Genomic DNA, 26,894 nt, shown 5'->3' with positions numbered 1-26,894 from the left:
TGGCGGCTCTGCAGCTCGGCAGCCTCATGCACACGCCATGCCTGGACCACGTCTTTAATTTGGTTCAACGGTTTCTGAAAGGCTACCCACACTTGTCAGACCTCCTCGGCAAGGTGTGCCAGGTCAGCGCACATTTCCGCAAGTCCAACACGGATGCTGCCACCCTGTGCACCTTGCAACATCGGTTTAATCTGCCAGTGCACCGACTGCTTTGTGACGTGCCCACACGGTGGAACTCTACGCTTCACATGTTGTCCCGGCTGTATGAGCAGCGTAGAGCTATAGTGGAATACCAACTCCAACATGGGCGGCGAAGTGGGAGTCAGCCTCCTCAATTCTTTACAGAGGAGTGGGCCTGGATGGCAGATATCTGCCAGGTCCTTGGAAACTTTGAGGAGTCCACCCTGATGGTGAGCGGCGATGCTGCAATCATTAGCATCACCATTCCCCTGCTATGCCTGTTGAGAAGTTCCCTGCAAAGCATAAAGACTGATGCTTTGCGGGCGGAAACGGAGGCGGGGGAAGACAGTATGTCGCTGGATAGTCAGAGCACCCTCATGTCTATATCTAAGCGCGTGGAGGAGGAGGAGGAGGGGGAGGAGCCTGGGCCGACAGCTGGGCCGACTGCAGAGGGTACCCATGCTGCTTGCCTCTCATCCATTCAGTGTGTATGGCCTGAGGAGGAGGAGGAGGAGGATACTAAAAGTGATCTTACTAGTGAGGACAGCCATATGTTGCGTACAGGTTCCCTGGCACACATGGCTGACTTTATGTTAGCATGCCTTTCTCATGACCCTCACGTTAGATGCATTCTGGCCACTACGGATTACTGGGTGTACATACTGCTTGACCCACGGTATAAGGAGAACCTTTCCACTCTCATTCCCGAAGAGGAAAGGGGTTTGAGAGTGATGCAATACCACAGGGCCCTGGTGGACAAACTGATGGTAAACTTCCCATCTGACAGCGCTAGTAGCAGAAGGCGCAGTTCCGAGGGCCAAGAAGAAGGGGAGGCGCGGAGATCAGGCAGCATGTTCAGCACAGGCAGGGGAACACTCTCCAAGGCCTTTGCCAGCTTTATGGCTCCCCAGCAAGACTGTTTAACACCTCCCCAGTCCAGGCTGAGTCGGAGGGAGCACTGTAAGAAGATGGTGAAGGAGTACGCAGCTGATCGTACCACCGTCCTCCGTGACGCCTCTGCTCTGTACAACTACTGGGTGTCAAAGCTGGACACGTGGCATGAACTCGTGCTGTATGCCCTAGAGGTGCTGGCTTGCCCTGCGGCTAGCGTCTTGTCAGAGAGGGTGTTTAGTGCAACTAAAGCACCCTCCTCCTCCTCCAACGCAACCTCTGTCTCGCAATCAAGATGTGTCAGCAGCAGCACGTCGCCAGTAGTCGGTATCGCGCGGCGCGGCAGCACAGCGGTGGGCAAGCATCAACAGGCTGTGCTGTAACTAATCAGCTTAGGTGACAAGAGGCACACAGCCCCCGAACTGTTGCAGGGTCTGACAGAGCAGACCGACCTCTGGCTTTCGCCGCTGAGCCTCCAACCGGTCATAGTCGTGTGTGACAACGGCCGTAACCTGGTGGTGGCTCTGCAGCTCGGCAGCCTCACACACGTGCCATGCCTGGCCCACGTCTTCAATCTGGTGGTTCAGTGGTTTCTGAAAAACTACCCTCACTTGTCTGACCTGCTCGGCATGGTGCGCCGCGTCTGCGCACATTTCCGCAAGTCCACCATGGACGCTGCCACCCTGAGGACCCTGCAACATCGGTTTAATATGCCAGAGCACCGACTGCTGTGCGACATGCCCACACGGTGGAATCCTACACTACACATGTTGGCCAGGCTGTATGAGCAGTGTAGAGCAATAGTGGAATACCAACTCCAACATGGGCGGCGTAGTGGTAGTCAGCCTCCGCAATTCTTTACCGAGGAGTGGGTCTGGATGGCAGATATCTGCCAGGTCCTCGGAAACTACCCAGATGGTGAGCGGCGATGCTGCAATCATTAGCGCTACCATCCCGCTGCTATGCCTGCTGAGAAGGTCGCTGCACAGCATAAAGGTCGACGCTTTGCAGTTGGAACAGGAGATGGGGGATGAGAGTATGTCGCTTGATAGCCAGACCACCCTCATGTCTATATCTCAGCGCATATTGGAAGAGGAGGAGCAGGAGGAGGATGGGGGGGGGAGGAGAAGAGACAGCTGGGCACACTGCAGAGGGTACCCATGCTGCTTGCCTCTCATCTGTTCAGCGTGTATGGGCTGTGGAGGAGGAGGATCCTGAAAGTGATCTTCCTAGTGAGGACAGCGATGTGTTGCGTACTGGTACCCTGGCACACATGGCTGACTTCATGTTAGGCTGCCTTTCTCGTGACCCTCGCGTTAGACGCATTCTGGCCAACACAGATTACTGCGTGTACACCCTTCTAGACCAACGATATAAGGAGAACCTTTCCACTCTCGTTCCCGAAGGGGAAAGGGGTACGAGAGTGATGCAATACCACAGGGCCCTGGTGGACAAAGTGATGCTAAACGTCCCATCTGACTGCGCTAGTGGCAAAAGCCGCAGTTCCGAGGGCCAAGTAGCAGGGGAGGTGCGGAGATCAGGCCACATGTACAGCGCAGCAGGGGAACACTCTCCAAGGCCTTTATGGCTCCCCAGCAAGACTGTGTCACCACTCCCCAGTCAAGGCTGAGTCAGAGGGAGCACTGTAAAAAGATGGTGAGGGAGTACGTAGCCGATCGTACCACCATCCTCCGTGATGCCTCTGCTCAATACAACTATTGGGTGTCAAAGCTGGACACGTGGCCCGAACTCGCGCTGTATGCCCTGGAGGTGTTGGCTTGCCCTGCCGCTAGCGTCTTGTCAGAGAGGGTGTTTAGTGCAGCTGGGGGAATCATCATGGACAAGCGTACCCGCCTGTCAACTGACAGCGCCGACAGGCTTACACTCATAAAGATGAACAAAGCCTGGATTTCCCCAGACTTCTGTTCTCCACCAGCGGACAGCAGCACTGCCTAAAGACCTTTGTCAGTCTGTGTATGATATTTGTCCTCCGGCTCCTCCTCCTGAAACCTCTTGTAATCACCGCGAATGGGCAATTTTTATGTGGGCCAGAAGGCTCATATAACTTTTCTAAATAATATTTATCTGTTTCAATTCTCATTAAAGTATTGAAACTTCCACCTGAACCAATTGTTTTATAGACTGGGCTGCCTCTAGGCCTAGTTAAGCTAAGCGATTAATGGGTTTCACCTGCCCTCTGGGTTGGGCATGGGCAATTTTTCTGGGGTACATTTGTACTGTCGGTACACCAATTTTTCGGGCCCTCGCCTACAATGTAATCCAAGTAATTTTTATGGGCTTCGCCTGCACTCATGGTACACCACTGTGTCTGGGGTTGGCCTACACTTTTGCTACAGAAATGTAACTCTGTTCTGCCTACCTATACTTCTGCCACAGTAATGCTACAGGGGTCTGACTATACTTCAGCAACAGAAATGTTACTTCTGTCTGCCGATACTTCTGCTCCTGAAATGTTACCTTGGTTGGTGTACACTGTTACTACTGTAATTTTACTGATACTGGGCTCTGCCCATAATGCTTCAACGGAAATGTTACTGGGGCATGTCTATTCTGCTATAACAGAAATGTAACTAATAGTGGGCTCTGCCCACACTGCTTCTACGTTAATGTTAAAAAATAGAGATGGAGGGGAGCTGCTACCGTTAAAAAAATTCCATTCTTTATTGAATAAAAAAAAGCATACAGCTCACAGGTTCGCGCTGAACGCGTTTCGGCTTAGGTAGCCTTTGTCAACAGCTATGAGGTATGGAGTACAACAAACATTTATAGACCAAATACAAATTAAAATCAAAGGAGCAATACCTGTGTGTGTTAGCTTGTCAGGAGGAGAAATGGCTAAGGAGTGGTGTAGAGGGTGTGTTCAAGAACTAATTATACCACGTTACAACCAGCATACAGAGATCTATAGCAAAAGGGTTCAAAACAGACAGATAGAGGAACAAGTATGCATGTGGATATCTGTAAAGCAATACTTGAATACATCTACATAGCGATAAATAAGTAAAAATTCTAAGGGGGAAAAAGAGTCTGGAAGGCAAAAAATCCCAACAAAGTAAAAATCCAAGGAGAAAAAAAAAAAAAATTCCCCCAAATTTTTTTTAGAATACATGCTCTTAGATTTCCCAAATATATAGTTGCACAAATTATCTCTGCATAGCAATAAAACAATCGCAGGACATATAAGTTCATCAAAATCTACAGAGCAGAAATCAAAAAAAAAAAAAAAAACCTTTAAAAAAATTTTCTTTTTTTTTTCTCCCTTCCTTCCCTTCTTTAGAATACATGCTCTTGGATTTCCCAAATACCGTATATACCGGCGTATAAGGCGACGGGGCGTATAAGACGACCCCCCAACTGTCACCTTATACGCCGGTATTCAGTGGTGAAAAAAAAAAAAATTCATTACTCACCTCCCACGGCGTCCTGTCGCGCTCCGGCAGGATGTCGCTCGCTCCGGGAGGCTGTCGCTGGCTCTTCGTCCCCGCCGCAGCATAGCTTTCTGAATGCGGGGCTTGAAATCCCCGCTTCCAGAAAGCTAATACACACGCCGGCAGCCATGACATCATTGAATGGCTGTGATTGGCTAAAGCGCACGTGGCTTCAGCCAATCACACTATTCAATGACATCATTGAATGGGTGTGATTGCTAACACGTGCGCCTTCAGCCAATCACAGCCATTCAATGCTGTCATGGCTGCCGGCGTGTGTACTAGCTTTCTGGAAGCGGGGATTTCAAGCCCCGCATTCAGAAAGCTATGCTGCGGCGGGGACGAGGAGCCAGCGACAGCTTCCCGGAGCGAGCGACATCCTGCCGGAGCGCGACAGGACGCCGCGGGAGGTGAGTAATGAATTTATTTTTTTTTACACTTTTTTTTTTTTTGTATTACCGGCGCATAAGACGACCCCCGACTGCAGAGCAGATTTTTCGGGGTTCAAAAGTCGTCTTATACGCCGGTATATACGGTACATAGTTGCACAAATTATCTCTGCATAGCAATAAAACGATCGCAGGGCATATAAGTTCATCAAAATCTACAGAGCAGAAAAAAAAACAAAAAAAAAACATGCATATATATACATATACATATATATACATACACACATATATATAAACATACATATATACACATATATACACACACCTTTTCTTTTTTCTTTTCCTCTCCCCTTACTATTTTTTAATAAACACAGAATAAATCCGTTCTATAATTCATACCAAATGGGAATCTAGTATTTAGTTCCAAAATCCAATACGCTTCCCTACGGAGAATATCCTTCATTTCTACTTTTTGTTTCCTATTTTTCCAAACTCTGTCTATACCCAAACATGAGAAATTTTTTGTTTCACCACCATGTTTTAGGATAAAGTGATTTGCAACCCCTGATTTTCCTAATAGATTTTTCTGGATGTCCCTCAGATGTTCTGCTATTCTGGTATGTAATCTCCTAGAGGTGCATCCCACATAGAGTAGATTACATAGGGTGCATACTATTATATAAATTATTCCACTAGTTTTGCAGTTAATAAAACTATTGATTTTGTATTTTTTGTTGTTCTGTGGGTTATTAAATTCCCTAGATTTATTAAGGGTGTACTGACAACAACCACAACGTGGGTCAGCACATTTAACCCCTTAATGACATGGCCTATTTTGCCGTTGAGGACCAAGCGATTTTTTTGGTATTTTTCCATCTACATTTTTGAAAAGCCATAACTTTTTTATTTTTCCGTGGACGTGGCCATATAAGGGCTTGTTTTTTGCGTGGCGAGCTGTAGTTTTTATCGGTGCCACTTTTGGGTACATAGACAATATCGTAAATTTTTTTATGATAACAGGGAGAGAAAACGCATCAATTCTGCCATAGATTTCTTTTTCTTTGTTTTACAGCGTTAATCATGCAGCATAAATGACACACTAAATTTTTTCTGCGGGTCGGTACGGTAACAACGATACCAAAATTGTTATATTTTTTTTAGGTTTTTACACTTTTTTGCAATAAAACCCCCTTTTTTTTGGAAATCTTTTTTTTTTCTCTATAGCTGCATTCAAAGTCCTGTAACTTTTTTATTTTTCTATCTACGGAGCTCTATAAAGGCTTATTTTTTGTGAGACGAGCTGTAGTTTTTATTAGTATCATTTTGGGGAATGTACGGCTTTTTTGATCACTTTTATTGCATTTTTTGTGAGGCAAAATGCTAAAAATTAGCATTTTGCCTCTGTTTTTTAGCGGGTTTTTTTACGCTTTTTGTCGTACAAAATAAAAAGTGTGTTCAACTTTTTGTACACGTCGTTACGGACAGGTCAATACCCAATGTGTGGGGTTTTCATTTTTTTCCTTTTTTTATGCTAATATTAGAAAAAGCATAAAAAAAGGGTTTTTTTAAATATTTTTTTACATTTTTCTTTTTTTTTACGTTTTTCTTTTCTTTTTTTTACACTATTTGAGTCCCTCTGAGGGACTTGCCTCTGATCGCTGTCATAAGGCATGGCAGAGCTACTGCTCTGCCATGCCTTATCGCTTGTACAGCGAGCATAGGCACAGGCAATACAGGATGCCAGTGTCTGGCGTCCTGTTGCCATGGTGACAGGCCGGACTCTCGCGATGACATCGCGATAGCCGGCCGGAGACACAGAGGGAGCGAGATCCCTCTGTGAACTCTTTCCCTGCCGCGATCTACTTAGATCGCGGCAGGGAAGGGGTTAACAGCGGGGGGCGCATCTGTGATCCCGCGCTATCCCCAGGACGTACCGGTACGTCCTGTTGCGGGAAGTACCAGGCTCCCAGGACCTACCGGTACGTCCTGGAGTGGGAAGGGGTTAAAGAATCCATTATTATTAATCCAATTATTTTTGGGGTTTCTGACATATGAAATTCTTAGATACTTTGTCTCCAATAGTACGATTTCTGCGAGAGGTACATAACACGCCTTTATCTAAGATAGATTTTAAATCATCATCCTGTTTTAAAATTGGAAGATAGGAGAAGAATAATTTTCTTATCTGTGGGAATTCCCTACTATATGGTGTAGTGAAGACAATTTTATTGGATATGCTATCAGATAAATCTTTATCCTTATACAGTAAGGTCTTTCTATCCATTTTATCAACCTTGTCCTTAGCATTATTCAAAGTTTGTGGGTTATAACTTCTGTTCGCCAAACGGGTACAGATTTGATTTGCTGACATATTATAGCTTGATGTGTTAGTACATATGCGTTTTGCCCTAATGAATTCCGTGAGTGGTATTGCATTGATTGTGTGTCGGGGGTGACAACTAGTAGCCTTAAAGGAGATGTCTCGAGGAAGCAGTGATTTTTTTGCCCAGTCCCCCTAATTAAACATACATTACTAATTACCCCTGTAAATTACTTTCCTAGCTGGTTTCTACTTACCGTTCCAGCGTTTCAGCAACTTATAAAAGTTTCCCCAAGATGGCCGCCGGCTCTTTCCCCGTCGCTCGCTGCAGCCCGACGTGCGCGCTCCCGAGACGCTGCCAGCTGTGTCTCCATGGCAACCGGACGCCAAGCAGCCGCCGACCGGACGCCCCGCAGCCGCCGACCAGTCACCCACCGCCAGGCAGAAGGTAACCGGCGCAGCCGCCCCCCCCCCCCCCCAGCGACAGCCCCCCCGGCCTAGCGCTAGTTCCCCCATCACAGCGGCAGCCCCCCCGGCGCAGCGACAGCCCCCCCCATCACAGCGGCAGCCCCCCCGGCGCAACGACAGCCCCCCCCGGCCTAGCGCTAGTTCCCCCATCACAGCGGCAGCCCCCCCGGCGCAGCGACAGCCCCCCCCGGCCTAGCGCTAGTTCCCCCATCACAGCGGCAGCCCCCCCGGCGCAGCAACAGCCCCCCCCCGGCGCAGCGACAGCCCCCCCGGCCCAGCGCTAGTTCCCCCGGCGCAGCGGCAGCCCCCCCCGACCCCCCGACCCATCACTTACCTGGGACGCTTCTCGGGGCTGCTGGGCTGGGCTGGGCTGGGCTTCTCCGCTGGGCAGCTCCAGTTTCTGCACCTTCCTCTAACAGAGGAAGGTACAGAATGGCCGCTCCAGCGCGCTCCCGAGCAGTGACAGCTCGTCTGCGCATGCGCAGAAGAGCTGTAGCGGGGAGCACACTGAAGCGGCTTGTGCTGAATGGAGAAGACCGGACTGCGCAAGCGCGTCTAAAAAAGCAAGCTGCCGGCGAATTTAGACGGAACCATGGAGACGAGGACGCTAGCAACGGAGCAGGTAAGTGAATAACTTCTGTATGGCTCATATTTAATGCACGATGTATATTACAAAGTGCATTAATATGGCCATACGGAAGTGTATAACCCCACTTTGTTTCGCGAGACCACCCCTTTAAGTATTGTGTTTCCACTGCTAGGTTTGCAGTATACTGAGGCATTGATACTATCCCTAGAAACACTAACCTCTAATAGGAGATCCAGGAAATTAATTTTGTTCTGATCACTGTTAATGGTGAATTGTAAGTTACAATTATTCTTATTAATATAACTCGAGAATTCTAATAATTCTGAGTGGGCAACAGAAATAGCGACATTTTGGGAATGGGAAGATCCCTGTTTCCAAATAAAAATGATGTCATCCAAGTATCTGGCATACCACCCTACGCTGTCAATGAACAGATTAGATATAGAAAAAATATAGGATTCTTCCCACCAAGCCATATACAGTATGGCTAAAGTGGGAGAGAATTTCGACCCATAGGAGCTCCTACCAGCTGTAAGAAAAATTGATTATTAAAAATAAAAAAATTATGAGTGAGAAGAAACTGTGCAAAGCATAATAAATTCTCTCAGTTCACTACTGTATTCACTATATTCTTTCAAATGGTAATGTAAAGCTTGTAGGGCAGTGTGGTGTGGTATACAGGTATAGAGACTGACAACATCACATGTTACCCAAATGTAATCCTCCTGCCATACAAATGTATCCAATTTTTTCAGGACACTACTGCTGTCTTTCAGATAACCCGGTACCTGCATAGCTAATGGTTGCAAAGATTTATCTACCCAAGTGCTAAGTCTTTCACATAGGGAACCAATTCCTGAAATAATAGGGCGCATGGGAGGAGGGAAAGAATCCTTGTGCGTTTTGGGGAGGCCATACATAAATGGGACTTTTGGGTGAGTAGGGATAAGGTATTCTCCCATATTAGTAGTAATAACACCTAAGTTGGATCCCAATTGTAATAATTCATGTAGTTTTTTAGAAAAAACAGTCGTGGGATCTCCCTGTAGTTTTTTATAAGTAATCCTATCCTCAAGAATGTGATTAATGCAGTTAATGTATAGGGTAGTGTCCATAATAGTAATATTTCCCCCTTTGTCTGACTGACAAATCCTGATGTCTTCATCTTTGGATAACCACGATAGCTCAATTCTCTCCCTCTTCGTCATATTATTGGATCCAGAATGTCCATATTGATTGTCCTTAGTTTGTGCTTGTAACAAACTTGATAAAATGGATAGAAAGACCTTACTGTATAAGGATAAAGATTTATCTGATAGCATATCCAATAAAATTGCCTTCACTACACCATATAGTAGGGAATTCCCACAGATAAGAAAATTATTCTTCTCCTATCTTCCAATTTTAAAACAGGATGATGATTTAAAATCTATCTTAGATAAATGCGTGTTATGTACCTCTCGCAGAAATCGTACTATTGGAGACAAAGTATCTAAGAATTTCATATGTCAGAAACCCAAAAATAATTGGATTAATATTAATGGATTCTTTAAATGTGCTGACCCACGTTGTGGTTGCTGTCAGTACACCCTTAATAAATCTAGGGAATTTAATAACCCACAGAACAACAAAAAATACAAAATCAATAGTTTTATTAACTGCAAAACTAGTGGAATAATCTATGTAATAGTATGCACCCTATGTAATCTACTCTATGTGGGATGCACCTCTAGGAGATTACATACCAGAATAGCAGAACATCTGAGGGACATCCAAAAAAATCTATTAGGAAAATCAGGGGTTGCAAATCACTTTATCCTAAAACATGGTGGTGAAACAAAAAATTTCTCATGTTTGGGTATAGACAGAGTTTGGAAAAATAGGAAACAAAAAGTAGAAATGAAGGATATTCTCCGTAGGGAAGCATATTGGATTTTGGAACTAAATACTAGATTTCCATTTGGTATGAATTATAGAACGGATTTATTCTGTGTTTATTAAAAAATAGTAAGGGGAGAGGAAAAGAAAAAAGAAAAGGTGTGTGTATATATGTGTATATATGTATGTATGTATATATATATGTGTATGTGTATGTATATATGTATATGTATATGTATGGTTTTTTTTTTGTTTTTTTTTCTGCTCTGTAGATTTTGATGAACTTATATGCCCTGCGATTGTTTTATTGCTATGCAGAGATAATTTGTGCAACTATGTATTTGGGAAATCCAAGAGCATGTATTCTAAAGAAGGGAAGGAAGGGAGAAAAAAAAAAAAAGAACGTTTTTTTAAAGGTTTTTTTTTTTTTTTTGATTTCTGCTCTGTAGATTTTGATGAACTTATATGTCCTGCGATTGTTTTATTGCTATGCAGAGATAATTTGCGCAACTATATATTTGGGAAATCTAAGAGCATGTATTCTAAAAAAAGTTTTGGGAATTTTTTTTTTTTTTTTTTTCTCCTTGGATTTTTACTTTGTTGGGATTTTTTGCCTTCCAGACTCTTTTTCCCCCTTAGAATTTTTACTTATTTATCGCTATGTAGATGTATTCAAGTATTGCTTTCCAGATATCCACATGTGTTCCTCTATCTATCTGTTTTGAACCCACTTGCTATAGATCTCTGTATGCTGGTTGTAACATGTGGTGTAATTAGCTCTTGAACACACCCTCTATACCACTCCTTAGCCATTTCTCCTCCTGACAAGCTAACACACACAGGTATTGCTCCTTTGATTTTAATTTGTATTTGGTCTATAAATGTTTGTTGTACTCCATACCTCATAGCTGTTGACAAAGGCTACCTAAGCCGAAACGCGTTCAGCGCGAACCTGTGAGCTGTATGCTTTTTTTTATTCAATAAAGAATGGAATTTTTTTTAACGGTAGCAGCTCCCCTCCATCTCTATTTTTGTTCATATGGAACCTGGCCGTTTGCCGTCGGCTACTTGAGGACGGAGCTCCTGTTGAATTCCAGATCTCCCTGCAACACTGAAAGATACTGCTGGTGAGGTGAGCCCATATTTCTCTTTTTTGGCTTATACGTTAATGTTACTGGGGTCTGACTATACTGCTACTACTGAAATGTTACAAATACTTTGCTCTCCCTACACTGCTGCCAGGGAAATGTTTATCTGCTGCTTTGCCCATACTGCTTCAACATTACTCTTACTGGGGTCTGTCTGCACTGCTGGAACTGAAATGTGACTGGGGCATGTCGCAACTGATACTACTGAAATGTTACTGGGGTCTGTCTATACAGATACTACTGAAATGTTACTGGGGTCTGTGTATACTGCTGCAAATTAAATGTTAGTGGGGTTTGTCGTCACTGCTGCCAATGAAATGTTACAGGGGTTTGTGCATACTCTTACTGCTGAAATGTTACTAATTCTCGGCTCTGCCTATACTGCTGCTACTGCAATGTTACAGGGTAGTGGAAATGGAGGCTTCCCAAAGACATGATGGTGGCGAGGCCGCGCTACTAGGTTCCCCAGGCGCGACAACTTTTCAGCGACGCGGTCACTGGGAAGGTGCATATAACCACGGACACGGGGACAGGACACGTACTGCCTCAAAAATTTCCCCGTCCTTCTCCTCCAACAATGAAAACATTCTTGGCAAATGCTTTCGCAGTGGTCCGTCTGGCGGCAATCCAAGAATTTCACCTTAAACGACACAATAAGAAAGCCCCCCCCCCCACCACGGCCCACTTAATCCTGGCCACATTCCGAAAACCAACCGAATAAAACCCCGCTAATAGGTCCACAGTCGCGACCACTATCCCACCAACGCGGTTACTGGTAAGGTGCATATAACCACAGACACGGGGATAGGACACGTACTGCCTCAAAAACATCCCCGTCCTCCTCCTCCAACAATGAAAACATTCTTGGCAAATGCTTTCGGATTTATTTATGTACCGCCGGTGGCTTTCTGGGACCCACCCATGCTGTCGGTCCACACGGAGTTGTAACTGCATGTGTCTACTTATAAAGAACCCCAGTCTGACTGGGGCATGCAGTGTGGGCCAAAGCCCACCTGCATTTAATCTGACGTTACCTCAGCTTTGCTGGGCAATGCAATGGGATTTATTTATGTACCGCCGGTGGGTACCAGGGAGCCACCCATGCTGTCGGTCCACAGGGACCTCACATAGGGGATTTGTACCTGCCTGTGTCTATGAATTAAAAACCCCAGTCAGGCTGGGGCATGCAGTGTGGGCCGAAGCCCACGTGCATTTAATCTGACATTACCTCAGCTGTGCTGGGCAATGCAATGGGATTGATTTATGTACCGCCAGTGGCTTCCTGGGACGCATTCATGCTGTGGGACCACACGGACTTCACATTAGGGAGTTGTACCTGCCTGTGTTTACTTATAAAAAACCCCAGTCTGACTGGGGCATGCAGTGTGGGCCGAAGCCCACCTGTATTTCATTTGACGTTAGCTCTACTATCCGGGGCACTGCATTGGGACAAGCTACAGGAGCAATACAGGGCTAATGATACGTGCACAGCTATGCTAGAATTGGAGTCCGCTGTAGGCCCGCGATTGCTGAGGGTTTGTGCAGAGGCCTATGTGCTGGGTGCAGTGAAAGTCCGCTTCCTGCCTAGGATTGCTGAATCTGTGGGCCGAGGCCTATGCCGTGGGCGTGGTGCAAGTCTGCCATGTTTGGCTGCTCAGATCAATTTTTTGTTCATGTCTTCGGTTTCCTAGGACCCACCTATGCTGTTGGTGCCAACTTAGTTCCCATCGTGGCGTTTGACCTGTCTGGCACAAAGACACTGACTGACTTGGGTAGGGGGCAGAGCGCAGACTGCTTTCCCCTTGCAGTGTCAATTGAGCTATGCGACATCTTGACAGAATGAATACTGTGTGGCACATGGATTCCCCATTGCTATGGCCACGTTTGCAGCTCCTGACGGAGGTGGCACAGGATTGGATTTCTCATTGCTTCTTTACAGCATTGTGGGCTATCACCCTGCCCCTTTTAAACCTTAGAGAGCATCGGCGATATACAAAAATGCTCGAGTCGCCCATTGACTTCAATGGGGTTCGTTACTCGAAACGAACCCTCGAGCATCGCGGAAAGTTCGACTCGAGCAACGAGCACCCGAGCATTTTGGTGCTCGCTCATCTCTACTACAAATCCTTAATAGTTATGTAGAGCCATGCAATTAGCTACTCCTCTGAAGACACAACCTGGGGTTTCTTTCCACATAGCTCATACCCTAGTAAGGAGCATTTTAAGGTATAAATCACAAGGCCCCTCTTCTCGCCGGGGTTTAGGCCTAAACCAAATCTAAAAAAATGCTTTCACATTCCTTTATAGATTCCTGATCTTGACATTGACACTACAAGCAAGTTTCTGGTGTGCTTAGAGATTAGAATATGAACCTCCTATTCAAATATCTATTTTTGATGGTTTTATGTAAAATACGCCCTCACATTCACTTTGAGGATTTTTTGAAGGCATATTTTAGTTCATTAACAAATGTTGAGTATTAAAAGTTACATTTAACATTGAGTGGGTAATGTACAGAAATGTTAATATTAGCATTGAAAGTTCTGAAGCACAAGGCATTTTTATATTTTGTTGCACTGTACAAATATTTTGTCAATTTTTTTTTTTTAAATCTCCTGTAATTGGAAAATCGTTGATCTTTCATTTTGTATACCTGCATACAAAAATACTCGCTTGTTTTTGCAATAGATTTTTTTTCTTTATCGTAGTGTGGATGAGTAGCTAGTATAATTCATGTTACTCTTGCTATGGAACACCATGAGTATAACTGTTTTTATAATTGTTTTTTAGTAGAGATGAGCGAGCACCAAAATGCTCGGGTGCTCATTGCTCGAGTCAAACTTTCCGCGATGCTCGGGAGCTCGTTTCGAGTAACGAACCCCATTGAAGTCAATGGGCGACTCGAGCATTTTTGTATGAGACCGATGCTCCGCATAGGTCATGACTTGTGAAACTCTGGAAAACCTCAGAAAGTCATGGAAACACCACAGAAACGGATAGGGAATGGCAGGGGCAGCACGCATGGCTGCATCTCATGCTCCCAGATCCCACTATTTTGCCAAAATGGGGGCAAGAGTCTGCCCCCCATCCCCTAACAATGTTTACTTTGGACAAACCCTCATTAGCAAGGCACACCTTAGCTAAGCACCACACTACCTGCAACCAAGGACAATCGCTGCCTGCAGGTGACACCGCTGCCTCTTTTCCTGGGTTACATGCTGGCATTGCTGTCCAACCCCCCTGCACGATCCTGCATCCACAATGCACACAAAAGTGTCCCTGCGCAGCGTTTAGCTGCCCCCATGCCACATGCTCACTTCATAGCCACACCACCCTCATGTCTATTTATAAGCGCGTACTGGATGAGGAGGAACCGGAGGCACACACTGCAGAGGGTTGGCAGGGCCGAGCAGCGACCCTCTTGGAAAGTGTGGGCGATAGCCCACAATGCTGTTGAGAATTGACGATAAATTGATCGATCATCATTCCAATCCTGTGCCACCTCTGTCGCAAAATTGTCAGGAGCTGCAAACGTGGGCATAAAGGGGACTCAGGTGCCAGCACTTCTACACATCTCCACAATGCAGCAATACTCTGTGTGGGAAGCACGTTAGCGTGCCCATGGTCAGGCTCGGTTCAACCCTCCATCTTGTGTGACCCAAGGTGCCGCGAGTTGCATTGCAATGGGAAATCCATGTGTCCCCACACAATTCATTCTCTGTAGGTGTTAAATAGCTCAACACCACAATGGAAAGTCTTTGAGTTCCTTGGGCTTGCCTATGCTGTCGGAGCGCAAAGATGGTATTACGCATAAAGAAATCACAGCGCCCAAACATGGCAAAGTTTCACCCTGCCAAGGACCTCGGCCCACATTTCTACCCTAGTCAGTCAGTGACTGGATTAACCAGGACCAAGTTCCACAGGCCCAACCTGGTGCAGTTGCATTTCCCCCAGGACATAGGCCTCTGCCCACACCCTCAGCAATCGTGGGCATAAAGCGGACTCCGATGCTAGTACATTAATGCAGTAACGCTCTTCTTCTTTGGCCCAAACCAGTATCTCAGATAAAACCAAGGCCAAAAAACCATGACCAGGACCCGCAGTAGCCTGTGTGTGAAGTATGTGAGCGGGCCCTTGGTCAGGCTCGGTCCCAGCAAATACCTTGTGTGACCCAAGGTGCCGCGAGTTACATAGCAATGGGAAAATCCATGTACCCACACACTATTCATTCTGTGTAGGTGTCGGATAACTCAATCGACACCACAAGGGGAAAGCCATCTGCACTCTGCGCCCTACCCAAGTCAGTCAGTGTATTTGTGCCAGACAGGTAAAACACCGCTATGGGAAGTCTTTGTGCACCCACAGCATAGGCGAGTTGAAGGAACCCAAAGACAGTAATAAACTTGAAGAAATTACAGTGCCCAAACATGGCAGACTTTCACTCCGCCGAGAATATAGGCCTCAGCCCACACCCTCAGCAATCGTGGGCATAGAGTGGACTCCGATGCTACTACAGCTGTGAACATCTCATTAATGCAGTAACGCTCGTCTTCTTTGACCCAAACCAGTGTCTCAGATAACTGTGGTAACACGGGAGAAAAAACATGATTCCCAGTGCTGATCCTCTGACCCCAAGCAGGAGGAGGAGGAGGCATTACAAGGCCAAGAAACCATGACTAGGACCCGCTGTAGCCTGTGTGGGAAGTATGTGAGCGGGTCCTTGGTCAGGCTCGGTCCCAGCCTCCACCTTGTGTGACCCAAGGTGCCCTGAGTTACATGGGAAATTCATGTGTCCCCACACAGATAGCTCAACAGTGCAAGGGGAAGTCTTTGAGTTCCTTGGGTTCGCCTATGCTGTCAGTGCACAAAGATGGTATTACACTGGAAGAAATCTCAGTGCCCAACCATGGGAGAGTTTCACCCCGCCAAGGACCTTGGCCTCGGCCAACATTTCTGCCCTAGTCAGTCACTGTATTATTTGTGTGAGATAGGTAAAACACCGCAATGGGAAGACTTAGTGCACCCATAGTATAGACAGACCCCTGTAACATTCCTGTAGCAAAGGTATAAACAGACCCCTGTAACATTTTTGTAGCACAAGTATAGGCAGACCCCTGTAACATTTCTGCAGCAGAAGTATAGGCAAACCTCTGTAACATTTCTGTAGCAGAAGTATAGGCAGACCCCTGTAACATTTCTGTAGCAGAAGTATAGGCAGACCCATATAACATTTATGTAGCAGAAGTATAGGCAGACCCCTGTAACATTTCTGTAGTAGAAGTATAGGCAGACCCCAGTAACATTTCTGTAGTAAAAGTATAAGCAGACCCCAGTAACATTTCTGTAGTAAAAGTATAGGCGGACCCCAGTAACATTTCTGTAGCAAAGGTATAGGCGGACCCCAGTAACATTTCTGTAGCAAAGGTATAGGCGGACCCCAGTAACATTTCTGTAGCAAAGGTATAGGCGGACCCCAGTAACATTTCTGTAGCAAAGGTTTGGGCAGACCTCTGTAACATTTCTGTAGCAGAAGTAAAGGCAGATCCCAGTAACATTTCTGTAGCAAGACTATAGGCGAACCCCTGAAACATTGGTGTACCATGAGTGTAGGCGAAGTCCGGAAAAATTAGTTAGATAACAGTATATGTGAGGGCCAGAAAAATTAGTGTACCAAGAGTACAAGTGTACCCCTGAAAAATTTCTCAACCGAGAGGGCAGGTGAAACCCAGAAATATTTTTTAAAGATACAGCTCACTGTTGCTTAATTCGCAGCAGAGCCTGGAGGCAGCCCTGTGAAAAAAATTGGTTTCTGTTAAAGTATCAATACTTTGAAACTGTGAAAAATTGTAAAAAAAATTGTAAGCAGAGCCTTTTGGCCGGCAGAAAAATTGGCAATTTAGCGTGATGACATGATGCTTCAGGAGGAGGAGGAGGACTAATATCCGAGAGTGATTGACAAAGGTAATTTCCCCCTTTTTTTCTGGTGATAGAGATTCTTTTCGCTGCAACAGTAGAAATAAGCATTCTCTAAGTACCGCTGCTCTCCGCCGGTGGAGAAGAGAAGTCTGGGGAAATCCAGGCTTTGTTCATCTTTATGAGTGTAAGCATGTCAGCATTGGCAGTTGACAGGTGGGTACGCTTATCCGTGATGATTCCCCCAGCTGCACTAAACACCCTCTCTGACAAGACGCTAGCGGCAGGGCAAGCCAGCACCTCCAGGGCATACAGCGCGAGTTTGTGCCAGGTGTCCAGCTTTGACACCCAATAGTTGTATTGAGCAGAGGCATCACGGAGGATGGTGGTACGATCGGCTACGTACTCCTTCACCATCTTTTTACAGTGCTCTCTCCGACTCAGCCTTGACTGGGGAGTGGTGACAGTCTTGCTGGGGAGCCATAAAGCTGGCAAAGGCCTTGGAGAGTGTTCCCCTGCTGCGCTGTACATGCGGCCTGATCTCCGCACCTCCCCTGCTACTTGGCCCTCGGAACTGCGACTTTTGCCACTAGCGCAGTCAGATGGGAAGTTTAGCATCACTTTGTCCACCAGGGCCCTGTGGTATTGCATCACTCTCGTACCCTTTTCCTCTTCGGGAATGAGAGTGGAAAGGTTCTCCTTATATCGTGGGTCTAGAAGGGTGTACACGCAGTAATCTGTGTTGGCCAGAATGCGTCTAACGCGAGGGTCACGAGAAAGGCAGCCTAACATGAAGTCAGCCATGTGTGCCAGGGTACCAGTATGCAACACATCGCTGTCCTCACTAGGAAGATCACTTTCAGGATCCTCCTCCTCCACAGCCCATACACACTGAACAGATGAGAGGCAAGCAGCATGGGTACCCTCTGCAGTGTGCCCAGCTGTCTCTTCTCCCCCCCCCCCCGTCCTCCTCCTGCTTCTCCTCTTCCAATATGCGCTGAGATATAGACATGAGGGTGGTCTGGCTATCAAGCGACATACTCTCATCCCCCATCTCCTGTTCCAACTGCAAAGCGTCGACCTTTATGCTGTGCAGCGACCTTCTCAGCAGGCATAGCAGCGGGATGGTAACGCTAATGATTGCAGCATCGCCGCTCACCATCTGGGTAGTTTCCGAGGACCTAGCAGATATCTGCCATCCAGACCCACTCCTCGGTAAAGAATTGCGGAGGCTGACTACCACTACGCCGCCCATGTTGGAGTTGGTATTCCACTATTGCTTTACACTGCTCATACAGCCTGGCCAACATGTGCAGTGTAGGATTCCACCGTGTGGGCATGTCGCACAGCAATCGGTGCTCTGGCATATTAAACCGATGTTGCAGGGTCCTCAGGGTGGCAGCGTCCATGGTGGACTTGCGGAAATGTGCGCAGACGCGGCGCACCATGCCGAGCAGGTCAGACAAGTGAGGGTAGTTTTTCAGAAACCACTGAACCACCAGATTGAAGACGTGGGCCAGGCATGGCACGTGTGTGAGGCTGCCGAGCTGCAGAGCCGCCACCAGGTTACGGCCGTTGTCACACACGACTATGACCGGTTGGAGGCTCAGCGGCGAAAGCCAGAGGTCGGTCTGCTCTGTCAGACCCTGCAACAGTTCGGGGGCTGTGTGCCTCTTGTCACCTAAGCTGATTAGTTACAGCACAGCCTGTTGATGCTTGCCCACCGCTGTGCTGCCGCGCCGCGCGATACCGACTGCTGGCGACGTGCTGCCCACACTTTTTAGTTGAGAGGTAGAGGTTGCGTAGGAGGAGGGGGAGGGTTTAGAAGAGGTGGCATTAACTGCCGCAGATACCAGCACCGAGGTAGGACCCACTATTCTGGGTGTGGGTAGGACGTGAGCAGTCCCAGGCTCTGACTCGGTCCCAGCCTCCACCAAATTCACCCAATGTGCTGTCAGGGAGATATAGTGGCCCTGCCCGCCAGTACTTGTCTACGTGTTCATGGGTAAGTGGACCTTCCCAGTAACCACGTTGGTGAGGGTATGATTAATGTTGCGGGAGACATGCTAGTGTAGGGCTGGGATGACACACCGGGAAAAATAGTGACGACTGGGGACCAAGAAGCGCAGGACCGCCGCTGCCATCATGCTTTTGAAAACCTCCGTTTCCTAAGCCTGTATGGCAGCATCTCCAGGCTGATTAATTTGGCAATGTGCACGTTTAAAGCTTGTGCTTGCGGGTGCGTGGCAGCATATTTGCGTTTTCGATCCAACGCATGTGTTAGCGACAGCTGAACGCTGCATTGAGAGACATTGCTGGATGGGGTGAAGGACAGTGGAGGTGAGGGTGTAGGTGCAGGCTGGGAGGCGCTTGTGCCTGTGTCCTGCGAGGGGGTTTGATCTGTGTGGCAGGTTGGGGCACAGGGTAAGAGGCAGTGGTGTGACCCGCAGGCCGTAAACGGCCTTCGTCCCGCCTAGTGGGGTGCTTGGCCATCATATGCCTGCGCATGCTGGTGGTGGTGGCTCCCCGGCTGATCTTGGTGCGACACAAGTTGTGCACCACTGTTCGTCGGTCATCTGCGCTCTCACTGAAAAACATCCATACCTTTGAACACCTAGCCCTCTGCACGGAGGCTTGGCGCGAGGGGGTGCTTTGGGAAACAGTTGGGGGATTCTTCGCTCTTGCCCTCCCTCTACCCCTGGCCACTCCACTGCCTATTCCAACCTGCCCTGCTGCTGCACTTGCCTCCCCCTTTGAAACCCTGTCCTCAGTAGGCTTAGCAAACCAGGTGGGGTCAGTCACCTCATCGTCCAGCTGCTCTTCCTCGGAATCCTCTGTGCGCTCCTCCCTCGGGCTTACTGCCCTTACTACTACCTCACTGATAGACAACTGTGTCTCATCATCCTCATCCTCCTCACCCACTGAAAGCTCTTGAGACAGTTGTCGGAAATCCCCAGCCTCATTACCCGTACTCCAGGAACTTTCCAAAGGTTGAGCATCGGTCGCGACAAACTCCTCAGGTGAGAGAGGAACCAGTTTTTTTTCCCACTCATGGCAGGGACCCGAGAACAGTTCCTAGGAGTCTGTCTGCTCATCAGAATATGTCATTTTCATGGAGTGAGAAGGCTGGGAGGAAGGAGGAGCAGCAGCCAGAGGATTCAGAGTTGCAGTCCCTAAGCTGGGAGTAGTGGAATGCATAGAAGACTGGGTGGTCGATACTTTGCTGGATGCATTTTCTGCCATCCACGACAGGACCTGCTCACAGTGCTCATTTTGTAATAAAGGTCTACCACGCGGACCCATAAATTGTGATATGAAGCTGGGGACCCCAGAAACTTGCCTCCCTCCTAATCCTGCAGCAGCTGGCTGTGATTCACCTGGACCAGGAACTCGGCCTGTGCCCACACCCTCGCTTGGACGTCCGCATCTGCGTCCACGTCCTCGACCCTTACCCCTACTCCTCATCATGGCGGATTACGAATAGAGCAGGGCCCAAAAAAATTACCCCACTGTACAGCACTGACAACTGGGCCTTAATTCACCGCACACAGAGACTTGTAGATAGCGGAGCCTCTATGCTGTGACTTGAACAAAGTAACCCACTATCTTGCTCTGATACCTAGGGGTAATTTACTGCTTGCAGAGACTTGTAGATAATAGAGGCTGTGTGGAGTGGGAGAAGACTCTAAAGGCAGTGGATAGTGCTGGTAACTGCGGCAATCTCAACCCCACCAACGGAAATGGTATTGTGAGACGCTCTGCACAGCGGCTGAGCTGAAATACTGTGCAGTGGCCCCAGTAATATTACAGTGCTGTTTAGCGGTGAGACCGCTGGCTAATTCACTGCAGACAGAGAACGGTATAAATGAGGTAGTTCGCAGCAGGCTAGGAATAATTTGAGTGCACTTTCCTGGTGAGAGCGGTATTCTACGGCACTGCAGCCAGTAAAAAGTCTAACTGAAAGGCTGCAAACAGGCCTAGCTGCGTAATACGAAAATGGAAGCAGTACAGCTCCCAGCAGGCCCCAAGTAAAATGCATAAGGTCAGATGCAGCCCAACAAAGGAGCTTCTGTTTTTTTGCACAGAGGATACGGACTGTATAGTGTATATAACTTTCCCTCTAGAAGTGGCTGTGGCCCAACGCTCTGCGTCTAATTCACTGCAGACAGAGAACGGTATAAATAAGTTTGTTTGCAGCAGGCTAGGAATTATTTGCGTGCACTTTCATGGTGAGAGCGGTATTGTACGGCACTGCAGCCAGAAAAAAATATTACGAAAGGCTGCTGGAAACAGGCCTAGCTGCATAATACAAAAATGGAAGCACTACTACTCCCAGCAGGTCCCAAGTAAAATGCACACGGTAAGATGTAGCCCAACGAAGGAGCTTTTGGTTTTTTGCACAGAGGATACGGACTGTATAGTGTGTATAACTTTCCCTCTAGAAGTGGCTGTGGCCCAACGCTCTGCATCTAATTCACTGGAGACAGAGAACAGTATAAATAAGTTTGTTTGCAGCAGGCTAGGAATTATTTGCGCGCACTTTCACGGTGAGAGTGGTATTGTACGGCACTCCAGCCAGAAAAAAAATATTACGAAAGGCTGCTGCAAACAGGCCTAGCTGTGTAATACAAAAATAGAAGCACTACAACTCCCAGCAGGCACCAAGTAAAATGCACACGGTTAGATGTAGCCCAACGAAGGAGCGTTGGGGTTCTTGAAGACAGGACCTACGCTAACACTTTCCCTATATCAGCAGCAGCACTTTCCCTATACTCTGTATAATACACTGCAGACTGAGAACGCTATAGATTAAATGGCCTGCACAGCCCGAGATGAAAAAAAAAAAGTTGTGCAAAATTGCTCACAGCAAGCCACAACAGTAATGCATACGGTCAGATGTAGCCCTAAGAAGGACCGTTGGGGTTCTTGAAGACACTAACAATATCCCTGAATGAGCAGCAGCACTTTCCCTAACCTCTGCCAGTGTGTGTCTGTGGTGACCCGTGGGCGGGACCGCTTTAAGTACTCGCTGGTCACTTGATCTCACCAGCCACTCACTGCTGGGGGGTGGGATAGGGCTGGCACGTCACAGGAGGAAGTGGTAAAGCCTTCCCTGCATGTCTATTGGCTAGAAAATGGCGCTAAACATGCGGGGAAGGAAATGGAATTGACTCGAGTACCGCGTGGTGTTCGACTCGAGTAACGAGCATCTCGAGTACCCTAATGCTCAAACGAGCATCAGGCTCGGACGAGTGTGCTCGCTCATCTCTATTTTTCAGCTATCATTTCATACTTATGTCTGTTTTCCAATGTGATTTGTAGATATTTGGATAATAAATTGGAAATCTTCAGAATGATAAATAACAGAATTGCATATTTGCATTGCCATCCTGAAGAAGATTCTGATATATACTTTGAAATTCTAAAATGTGTTTTTGCTTCATTTTAGAGATAAATGGCAAGAAAAAGAAGAGCAATTAAGAAAAACAATTGCAGGAGTTATTAAATGGGATAACTTTGAAAATATTTTTGTTAATCCTCAACTGCTTCCAGAAGTTGACTGCGTCCTATGTCTCTGGCAATTAACCGTAGTTAGCAAAACTAAGGAAGAATTCCAGAGAAACCTGAAGAAATTCACATGCTGTCTGAAACCTGGAGGGCAGCTAATACTGTTCTCAGCAGTGAATATGACCTACTATGTGGTGGGGAAGCATAAGTTCTTCATTCTGTCAGTAGATAGAGATTTTATAAGACAGACAGTGATTAAAACTGGTTTTGCAATTGAGAAAGAACATTACGTGTCTAGAAATATTAATACTGACTTAATTGATTATGAAGGTATGTTATGTATCATGGCTCGCAAACAATGTGAGTGTCCCATTTAGACGAGAGGATAGTCAACTAAACGACTGCATGAACGCGGACATCATCGCTAAGGTTGTTGGTGCTTGTGCAGAGCATTTAGACAGGCAGAGAACACAGCTGGATCATAGGCTTCTTGTTCAGTGTTTCACCTTCTATGTGAAGTGTGAGCAGGGAGCATCCCATGATTCAGCTATGGTTTTTCATGCTGACTGAAAGACAGGTTATAACTAATCATTACTTGATTAGCCAATAGTTAGCAGCCCTGATACCTACAGTTTCAGGCTAGTAGCTTGTGCGGATTGCCTTTTAATAAATCATAACTTTCTGAGCAGAAAATTGAGTGCCAGATTTTCTACTAGTTGTGCTATAAGGTGTGTATCTTACCTATGATAAACTTCTGCAGCTCCAATATACAATTATATTTCTTCTAAATCATTCCGAGCTAGCAATATAAAATGAATGTCTATATTATGCTTAACTATTTTTCAGCTTCAAGATTTCAGCTTTCAGTGACACAAATGTAATGTAATCTCTTAATAAAATAAATGCTTGTTTCTAAAATATTCTCCTTTTTTCTAGATTTTTCAATAAAAAAACCTCACTCTACTAATATTAAAACTTTAATGTAGCATGACATTTGTGTGACAGTCAATAGGGGTTTCTAGAGACCTGTGCAGGCCAATAGAAGAAACCAAGGTGGGAGGCTGCTGACATTCCCTATCAAAGTAGCAACCTATTGTTCCCTGAAGTAATAAGTTGCCCAAGAAATCAAGGAAAAGGCCATTTATAAGTAGTGTATGAAAAACCCTTTAACCCTTTCCAATCCATTTATTTTTTCTCACCCATTCTCCCCAGCTCCAAATAAATTGGAGCTGGGGAAAATCGGTGAGAAAAAATACATTTTCCCTGCACCCTCCTGAACTGACAAAGTTCAGGAGGGTGCAGGTGCTCACTGCACCATGGAGGGACCTGCTTACCTGTCAGGCGTCTTCCGCATTCTCCTTCTGCCTCCCGGCTCAGCGATCATGTGACCGCTGGGGTCAGGTGGCACATGGCGGTCACATGATCGCCGGGCCGGGAGACAGGAGAACGTGCAAGACGCCGGTCAGGTAAGCAGGTCCCACAGTGCAGGCTCCCGGCTCGACGTTCATGTGGCCGCCGGGGGTCAGGTAACACCGGCGGTCACATGATCGCCGGCCGGAATCTTTGTGCCTTACATAGCGCTAATTGAGCGCTATGTAATGTGTAAAGGAGAAGGCAGAAATGGTTAAAAACCCTTTCTGCCTTCTCCTAGGGGGTCCTCGGTGGGGATCAGTGCACAAGTGTATCTGCACCCCATGTGTCTGCCGATCGGGTGCAGATGCACTCCTGCACTGCAGTGTCGGGCCTGTCCCGACATTGGAGCTGTGGAGGAAAATGATGATGTCGGGGCAGGCCTGACATTGGATTGGAAAGGGTTAATACTGTTATGTCTGTGCAGGCCAAATGAACAGTGACTTGCACGAACGCAACCAATTTTATACAGGAGAAGGGAAAAAGGAGTTGGACAAAAAATGGAAAGAATAGGCATTTGAACTTGCATACAAACATCTACATAGACAACAGATGGTAATATGAATAAGTACGTATGAGGCATTGGTTTATCTTTTGGCTAGAAGGGGACCCTATAAAAACTGTCACGTGTTACTCAATAAACAGATAACTTTGGATCACATCCCATGCTGTGTGGTTTAATCTTAGTCTCCTGAGCTCAGCTTTCCTCTAAAATTGAATCTGGACTCCAATAGCATATCATATAGCAAATATTGGTTTGCACTAACATACGTAAGTTTACAAGCTTACATCAATGGTCCTCGTTTGTCTTGTGAGTGCCTTCTCTAACAAGACAACTAAAATCACAAAAAGGAACCCTGCCTACAAGTGAAGCGATTATCCCAATAGGGACAGCCTTGAACTTCGGGGCCTGGCTCACCCGAGATAGTAACAGTCAGGAATATCAGACAAAGTAAATACAACATACACACTGAACAGGACACTGTTTACACCTAAAGTCTGCTCAATTCAGATATAAGAAAACTTCATTTAGAACATCATGCATGCAGACACTAATCTGATGTAGAAGAACATGATGTCAGATATCTGATGTCCTGTATGTGGGTGATGTCTGGAGGCCACAACTGATAAAGGCGAATGGAGAAGGGGCCCACAGAGCATGCAGGCAGGTGGATCCGGTGTCCAGACTATCCTCAAGAAAGGTGGGGGAAGTAACTCAAACTAGCAGCATGCATGACGCAAAGTACTGAGAGGGAAGGATAAAGAATAAATGAACAGCACCCTCTAGTAAGAGGGGCTGGCCTTTATGTGAACAAACAGGGTGCTCCTGGAAACCCATGGAACTACAGGTCCTAGGAGCACAATGTGACAAGTACATATTAAAAATGTAAAGCAAAAGCATTTTTGAACATTCAAGAATAAGAACCAACACTTCTCAGAGCACATTGACTGCATCAGAGTTCATTTGCTGAACACAATGATATCCACAGTTTTCCTCTGGTAGTGTTCACTGCAAGGCCAGGACAATATCTATCCAGTAGAAAGAGACATGCATGGCACTTGACCATTATGAAACAAGCAAATGGGAGCAGTGGCATGGCTATAGGGGTCACACTTGCGACTCGGCCCTTAAACCATGGGGTTCTCAGACCCCCATCCCCATAGTAACAGTGTGTCATAAGTCATTTAGACTGCCAGTTCCCTCACCCTCCTTTCCATTCTCAGTATGTTATCTTCAATTAGTGGAGAGAAAAAACATGCAGAAGAAATTATTTCTGGTGCAAGGAGAGGGGTCTGAGGAGGATGTGAAGAGCAGTTGGTACTATGAGAGCCAGTTCAGCGCTGAACTCCTCTTTTACTGTCCCTCCCTATATTCATGGCAGCAGATCTGGAGAACCATCAAGGACCAAAGTCTACAGGAGGACCCACAATAAGGACTGTATTTTACTGAGGCTGCTGAGAGCCAGCCAATGTATTTGCCATTGGGACCACATTAGATGCAGGTAGCTATACGCACTATGATCTTTGCCAGCTGTCAGAGCAGCTCAGTACACCCAGTGGTGCTGTAATCATTGTACGTTCCTGTCACACCACTCACAATCACTTGATCACCTGGTATCATCAGAGCCCGACTCCTCGCCTGTGTCTTGCACTTTGTACAGTACGGTGTCAGCACTGGAGATACAGGAGGAGTTATCTGTCAGGCTCTGATGCTGCCAGTGATCATGTGACTGAGCGAAGAAATGTGACACTAATTTGAAAACAAAGAAAAGCTTTCCCCAGTATATACGCCTGGTGTATTACACATGCACTTTTAACATACGTAAAATATGCAGTACACAGCAAATGCGCATGCACGCGTATATTTGCTGTGTATGTTATTATGCACCAAAAGAAGACATGCTGCATTTTTTTCATGTGGGCAATGCATGTGTGAAAAATAACACAGATGTGACTGGTCAAACAGAAATCTCTTGGATTTTAGCACCATGTATTACATGCAGGAAAAATAAGCGCATAATACGGTGGCCCATATGCTTTTGTAAGTGAGCTCTAACTTGTACATCCCCATTTAATGCTATACTATTATTCCCTCACAGCATGGTGGTATTTAGTAACAGTATGTTATTGGTATCAGTTATGCTATGGTAATGTTTTTCAGTTACAATACGACATTACTATTCAGTCGCAGTTTGCTGTTATGTAGTCCCAAAACAGTAGAATTATTTAGTTAGGGTACAGTGTTGATAA

General features: G+C 46.5%; 1 protein-coding gene across 1 annotated transcript in view; it reads left to right on the top strand.

Annotated features, from left to right (window-relative positions):
* The window catches only part of LOC136611201 (indolethylamine N-methyltransferase-like), a 30,920-nt gene extending 7,294 nt beyond the window's left edge, over window positions 1–23,626 (top strand). Inside the window, exon 3 of the mRNA XM_066590527.1 lies at window positions 22,675–23,626. Within this exon, the coding sequence (XP_066446624.1) occupies window positions 22,675–23,110 (436 nt within the window). The 3' untranslated portion in view covers window positions 23,111–23,626. The remainder of the gene's footprint in view (window positions 1–22,674) is intronic.
* The last annotated feature ends 3,268 nt before the right edge of the window (window positions 23,627–26,894 follow it).

This window comes from Eleutherodactylus coqui, chromosome 1 (genome assembly GCF_035609145.1).
Source record: "Eleutherodactylus coqui strain aEleCoq1 chromosome 1, aEleCoq1.hap1, whole genome shotgun sequence".
Lineage (NCBI taxonomy): Eukaryota > Metazoa > Chordata > Amphibia > Anura > Eleutherodactylidae > Eleutherodactylus > Eleutherodactylus coqui.
The sequence above is the reverse complement of the archived record's forward strand: the minus strand, read 5'-3'. Positions and strand labels throughout refer to the sequence as shown.